Raw genomic sequence first — 7,499 nt, 5'->3', positions numbered from 1 at the left:
TATTCGTATTGTGAAAATTATAATATAGATGAAATACAATTAAGAATAAATCAATATAATTATGTACATAATTAGAGATTATATTAACCATACAAAATTTTAATTATAATTTTGTATTCTATAAAAATAATAAATACTTGACCAATGGAAGCTCAAAAATATTATTATATTAAAAAATTTAAAATATTTTTATTTTTTCTATTTTTATTTATAATAATATAATTTTTTCTCCGTGCATCGCGTGGGTGAATTAATAATTGTTGACTAATAATTTAATTTAATTATGTATTCGATTTTTCACCAGTAATTTGACTTAATTAATTATATTTTTTTCGTGCAACTTTAACGGTTGTGTTAAATTTAATCTTTTTTATTAATTCTGTTTCATTTTTGTAAAATTTGAAACTTAAAAAGTAAATTATTGTCTTTTAGTATATTATGTTTCATCTATTACAAATTCTTTCTATAATCTCGCTGAAACTCTTTTCAATATATTTAGAAAGTTCCAATGAGAATTTTGATAGATGTTGAATATCATGTAGTGTTTCAATCTAGTTGCTAGAGCAAAATCAATTTATAACAATGTCTTCCATTCAAATTATACAGGAAGAAATTGAAGAAAAATGTTTCAATTGTACACATTTACATATTTAATGGTTCATTATTACCTATATTTTAATTTAGTAATAATCCGATAAAACAAAAATAATAAGTTTTATAATTTATTTGACAATTTTTTTTTCATAATATATATCAACACTAGGGTGGTTAACGAACCAAACAGTTTTCATAATATATATCAACACTAGGGTGGTTAACGAACCAAACAGAATGGAGGTTGTTCATGTTCGTTTGTTAAGGTTTTAAAGTATTTGTGTTCATTTGTTAAGATTTTTGAAAATTTTGTTCGTGTACGTATTCACTTACTGAACACGAGCACAACGGAGAGCTCTATTGGCTAACACCCGTAATCAACATCCATAACAAGTTAACAACTATTACCTCTCATTAGTCATTACTATAAAGAATAATATATTTTAAGATTCTTTTGAGTATACTTACATTGTTACTCATATATTAAAGACTTAAAACTCGCACAAAACACCATAGTTTTCTTACTAAAAAAAATTAAACATCCCAATATGGACACCACCCTTTGGACCTCCATTGCCGCACTCTTCTTCTTCTTCCTCTCCTTCCTCATCCTTTTCTTGAAGAAGAAACTGTTCACTTTTTCGAAGGGCAAAACAAGAAACCTCCATCTCCCTTTGGGCAACCTGGGATGGCCTTTCCTCGGAGAAACCTTGGACTTCATTTCCTGTGCTTACTCTGACCGCCCAGAAAGCTTCATGGATAAGCGTTCCCTCATGTAAGTATTATTCCTTTAAGGTATAGTTTGATGGTAAGTTTTATGGCTAAATTTGTGGTTTTTAATTAAGGTATGGGAAGGTGTTTAAGTCGCATATATTTGGAAGTCCGACCATAGTTTCGACGGACGCAGAGGTGAGCAGAAGCATCCTGCACAGCGACGCCAAGACGTTTGTGCCGTCGTACCCGAAATCGTTGACGGAGTTGATGGGGAAATCCTCCATTCTGCTCATCAATGGAAGCTTGCAGAGGAGAATCCATGGCCTCATTGGAGCCTTCTTCAAGTCCCCTCACGTTAAGGCTCAGATCACAACCCACATGCGCACCTTTCTTTGCCACTCTATGACCACTTGGCCAGAAAACGATCGCCCCATTTACATCCAAGATCAAGCTAAACATGTAATAACTCTACTTTACTCCACTTATTATATTCAATTCAATTTTTTTGTTCTCAGGGTGAAAATTAAATGATTGTGCGCTCAATCATGGGATCATATGAACATTGCATGAATTATGTTGTCTGGAAAAACATAGTCCCACTCATGATTGTGTTCCTAGCCTTTACTGTTTTGGTGTGTTGAGTTATCTTTTTCTCCTAAAGAGCATATTCGTCAAGGTGGAGATTGTTGAGTTTGTCTCATATGGAGATTAAGAATATGAGTTTGACTCTGAAGACCTTTTGTACAGGAATTAAATGCCTATAAATATATCCCAGGGTTGTGTCACCACTATTACCATCACTATGAATAAGTGTATTGTTTCACTTCCGTGGACGTAGGCACATTGTTGAACGACATAAATCTTTGTCTTTTTATCCTGCGATTATTATTGTTTATCTCAACATACTGGATTGTATATTTGTATTGCCACAAAGTTAATTTTCTTTGGTTTTTTTTACAATTTTTTGGGTTTCATATATCTTTTTTTCAGATTGCTTTCCAAGTGCTAGTCAAAGCATTGATTAGCTTGGATCCGGGTCAAGAAATGGAGTTTTTAAGGAAACAATTTCAAGAATTCATTGCAGGGCTTATGTCCCTGCCCATCAAGCTGCCCGGAAGTAGACTTTACCGTTCATTGCAGGCAAGTTATGCAAAATTTTAAGATATTAATATCCGTTTAAAAAAAAAATTGTATCATAATGTTTTTCTTTTTTTTTTTTTAATGTTTCAGGCAAAGAAGAAAATGGTAAAATTAATACATGGAATTATCGAAGCCAGGAGAGAGAAGAAAACATCAATAGTAACAAATGATGTGGCTGAGGTTTTACTAAATGATAACAGTGAAGAGTTAACAGATGAGCTCATATCCGATAATATGATTGACTTGATGATCCCTGGTGAAGATTCAGTTCCTGTACTTATAACACTTGCCATTAAATACCTCTCAGATTGCCCTGCGGCCCTACAACAATTGACGGTACATAATTCACATATATTGTATAGTATATATTTTTTAATATAATATTTATCCTATCTTGTCATGTCTGGTTCAAGACAATCACTTAAAAAAATTGTGACAAAATAAAAAAATTACAAATATTGCTTCTTTTTTCTTGTAGGATGAAAACTTAAGGTTGAAGAGGCTCAAAGAAAAGCAAGGAGAGTCACTATGTTGGAGTGATTATTCATCACTGTCGTTTACACAAAACGTAGGTACAACTAACTATACATAATATAAAAAATATATGATCATTAACAACTTTAATAAAGTAAGAGGTATATATAATATTCTCTTATGATTACAATACACAATACATGCAAATATTGAGTGCTCTTTTGGCTCAACCCTAGTTGAGTTAACTTAGTAACCACAAGTTCCAAGTTCGAGTCTCTGTCAGAATTGTCTTTGGCCTTCTTGGTTTGAACAAATCAATTATGGACAATCATTTTACCAATTAAGATCACAAAACGGTATTCGAATAGTGACTATGAATTTTTCTGTAAATCAAAGTATTAAGTGCTTTTTTCTAATAATGATGTCTTTAAAAATGGATTTTGTTTGCAGGTGATCTCAGAAACATTGAGGATGGGGAATATAATTATAGGGGTAATGAGGAAAGCAGTGAAAGATGTGGAGATAAAAGGGTATCTCATTCCTAAAGGCTGGTGTGCATTGGCATATTTTAGATCAGTTCATCTTGATGACACTCTCTATGATTTCCCTTATCAATTCAACCCTTGGAGATGGCAAGTAAGAATACCTTCAACATTCATCATATCATTTTTTTTTTCCTTTTCCGTTTATTTTTTTAATACTACTGACTCTATTACAATGTACTATCTACTATTCATATATCTAGTCACTGGGTTTCAAACCTATAACCTCCCATTTAAAATAGTCACAAAGATGTCATTGAGTTACAAACTACTTGGCTTTTTCTGTTTAATATGTTAATAAAACTTGTTTGATTGATAAAATGTGTTGTATATTAATTATATTGGATTGATCTCACTTGTGCAGAAAAAAGACATAGTGAATAGTTGCAGTAGCTTCACCCCATTCGGTGGAGGACAAAGACTTTGCCCTGGACTAGATCTCGCCAGGCTAGAAGCTTCCATCTTCCTCCACCACTTCGTCACTCAATTCAGGTAATCATAAACTTAAGAACGAAAAATACAATTTTCTTTCAAAATATTATTTAAAATCTCTCAATCGTCCAGTATTTATCAAACTAAATGTGACTCAATTTTGTTTTGGCTTACACAAATATAAAATGCAGGTGGAAAGCAGAAGAAGACTCCATTATCAACTTCCCTACGGTGAGAATGAAGAAGAAAATGCCAGTTTACGTCAAAAGGAGAAAAGATTTCTAACTTCATTCTACACATCTTTTCTTCAGTATCGTCTCAACTTTAATTTCATAACCTGTGTGTATGTATATGCAAAGCAATACATACACGTGATAGACGGACAAAAGTTGAAAGAACTTGGGTGCAAAACACACGTGTGGAAGCTCACATATTTTGTCCTATATTAATTTCTCCCACTAGTAATTTAATTTGTATACTACATATATATATATATATATATATATATATATATATATATATATATATATATATATATATATATATATATATATATATTTAGGCGTGAGTTAAAAAAAAAAATTGTAATATTTGTATCTCTCTAGCTTTGTAAGAAAAAAAAAAAAATAGGGAAAGAAAACACTATAAAAATATATAATTTTCTATTTTAGAGTAAGAAAATTGTAAAGGAAGTTGTTCCATATTTAAATAGTATGCACATTGAATTTTTTTTTTCAGGTGTTATATCATTTTTTTCACTCCCCAAGTCCCCATAATATTGTTGTTGTTATTGGCATGTCGGCTAGGGCAATTTATATCCTGCATCAGAGCGCGCATTGCATTGTGCGCCCTGATGCAAAAACGACGTCGTTTCAATTTTTTTATTTTTTATTTTTTGAAATTTCACTACCCTGTGTTGACGGTTAATTTTCTTTAAAAAAAAAATTTCATGTTTAAAATGTACATAATTTTATACTAGAATACACATAATTGTATACATGAATGTACATAATTTTATAACAAAATACACATACTTTTTTTTTAAAGATAATACATATAATCTAACATAATACATAATATACATAAACTTTTAACATAATAAACATCAACTCTTAACATAATACACATAAATTTCCTGTTTCGGATGTACATAATTGTATATAAAAAAGATGTACATGATTGTATAAAAAAATGTATATAATTATATAAAAAATACACATAATTGTATAAACAAATACACATAATCACGTCAACTCCCTACATAACTTACCAAAACGACGTCATTTTGGGAGGCGCAGGGCGCACAGTGCTATGCACGTCGTGGTATAGGGTATAACTATACGTCGGCTAGTGACCACCAAGCGCGCGGCATGTGCATGGTAGGCCTCTAAAATTTGAGCCCGCTCAATCCTTAGGGGCAAATCATTCTTTAAACTCGGGTCCACCTTGCAATGTGTACCTGAGTCTAAAAATACACAATTTATATACTAAATGTTTACGATTTACCTACACAATTTACATATTAAATATTCACAATTCAAATTGTAAACATTCAGTGTGTAAATTGTGTATTTTAAACTTTTGTCTACATTGTAATGTGGATCTGGGTCCATGGTATAGCTGAAATAGTTGATGATCCATAGGTGAGGTAAAGATGAATTAGTCCGTTTTGATCGCTCTACAATTAAAGTTTGATAACATACAAATTACTTTTTTTTTGACTTGAGACATAAAGTGCCACACCCTTACTCACATTAGACTTGAGAAAACCTTTTTTATTTTATTTTTCATTTATTTTAAATTTGATGTAAATATTAAGTGATATTGCATAACTTTTTAATGAGTGTACCATTAGTGGAGTCATTTCTTAATTTAATTGTTAGGCAAATCTTTAGCATTTGATCAAATTCATGATGAAAAAGCAAATTTATACCTAACTTTTATTTATAAAACTTCAATTGCTTAGATGAAGGGCAATTGATCTTTGATATTAAGCTCCCAATATTTTAAGTGATCATATAATATAATATAATTGTTGAATCAACAAATCATTATTGAGCTACCGTGCCTAGCTTTATCTTTACATATTTGTCTTAGAAAAATGAATTATTACTTACATACAAATACATTATATTCCCCTTATTTAATAAAAATGAATTTTTAATGCATATATTTTTCCTAGATTATAAGAGTTGTAATTATGGTTCAATTACAATTTGTCTAGTATGATTTTGACGTTGTACGGATGCACATAAATAGCCACATGAGTGCACACAACGAAACACATGTCCAGAAGATGATAAAATGTACGAAGAAATGTATGTCATCCCATGTACAATGCACACAAACAGTCACGTGAGTGCGCACAACCGCAAACAGCATATATGTGCACAACACAAGTGCACAAATGGATAATAGTGTGCATTCATTTGAAGCAAACCAAAGTGCACACGATAGAGTATGAAAGTGCACACACTATTGTCGACACAATGACATACATGACAAATCAAAGTCAACCATTGGAATAATTACTGAGAAAAAAACCCTAAATAAATAAATAAATATATATATATATATATATATATATATATATATATATATATATATATATATATATATATATATATATATAAAAGCACAATAAATGTAATGAGAGGATCTCCTCAAATTTTTCATATGTAGATGGACGTTCCATACAGACAAATGACTCATTTGTCCCTAAATGATAATCATTTCCTTTTTTTGAATGCTAATTACATGAGATTGATGATGATCATTGATCTTTTATTTTATATGGCTTAGATTTATTTTCATATTCTCATGTGGGATATATATATATATATATATATATATATATATATATATATATATATATATAATATGTATACCATCAAAATAAATTAATAGCATGTTTGGTTAGGAGGAATTAGAATTTCACTTTCACCTAATTCTAAGGCAAACAAATATTTGATTAGGGAGAATTGTAATTTTCTCATTTTTTACGAAATTATAATCTCATACCTACCCTAGTTATTTTCAATTTTGCCTTTTTGAAAGAATAATAAAATACTATTAAGACAAAATTGTCATCTTATTTTCTAACCTAAAATTTATGTTTCATTTGTCTGCTCACATTTCCCTCTCATCACATATTTTTCTTCTTCTATGGTCTCAACACACAGAACGCCAGCTCGAAGACTTGCAAACACTCTCGTTCCTATATTTCCGAATAACAAATGCATTGCATTATAATTTTGACACAAATTTACTTGTCATAATAATAATAATAATAATAATAATAATAATAATAATAATAATAATAATAATAATAATAATAATAATAGACATTTTAATCACTATACTACTTATTCCCTTTTAATTATCATAGATACTAAATACTATAATTGAAATTTTCAATAATTATATTACTGAAAACTACAAATTGAAATTTAAATTTCCATACTATTAATCTTCTATGGAAGTATAATTCTTTTCAACATAATTCTCTGTTTCTCTCATAACCAAATGCCCGTCAAATGCATAGATAATTATTTATGCAATGTAAATATAATATTTATCAAAGTATATATAAGAGAGAGTCGT

The 7,499-nt window shown here is 29.9% G+C and overlaps 1 protein-coding gene across 1 annotated transcript; it reads left to right on the top strand.

Annotated features, from left to right (window-relative positions):
• Positions 1-1,048: 1,048 nt before the first annotated feature.
• LOC109190236 (3-epi-6-deoxocathasterone 23-monooxygenase) lies at positions 1,049-4,385 on the top strand. Its single transcript, XM_019340696.1, has 8 exons — positions 1,049-1,369; positions 1,440-1,767; positions 2,299-2,448; positions 2,539-2,784; positions 2,927-3,016; positions 3,373-3,558; positions 3,829-3,956; positions 4,088-4,385. Exons 1-8 carry the CDS (start codon positions 1,143-1,145, stop codon positions 4,179-4,181), a joined length of 1,449 nt encoding a protein of 482 aa, XP_019196241.1. The 5' UTR covers positions 1,049-1,142; the 3' UTR covers positions 4,182-4,385.
• Positions 4,386-7,499: the final 3,114 nt, after the last annotated feature.

This window comes from Ipomoea nil, unplaced genomic scaffold (genome assembly GCF_001879475.1).
Source record: "Ipomoea nil cultivar Tokyo-kokei standard unplaced genomic scaffold, Asagao_1.1 scaffold1576, whole genome shotgun sequence".
NCBI classification, from domain to species: Eukaryota; Viridiplantae; Streptophyta; class Magnoliopsida; order Solanales; family Convolvulaceae; genus Ipomoea; species Ipomoea nil.
This window is presented reverse-complemented; position numbering and strand designations above follow the sequence as displayed.

Excerpts from the sequence above, each read along its gene's own strand:
- LOC109190236 (XM_019340696.1), top strand. The coding sequence starts at position 1,143 with ATGGACACCACCCTTTGGACCTCCATTGCCGCACTCTTCTTCTTCTTC. Across the intron at positions 1,370-1,439 it reads ATGGATAAGCGTTCCCTCAT|GTATGGGAAGGTGTTTAAGT; the intron begins GTAAGTATTATT and ends TTTTTAATTAAG. Across the intron at positions 2,785-2,926 it reads CGGCCCTACAACAATTGACG|GATGAAAACTTAAGGTTGAA; the intron begins GTACATAATTCA and ends TTTTTCTTGTAG.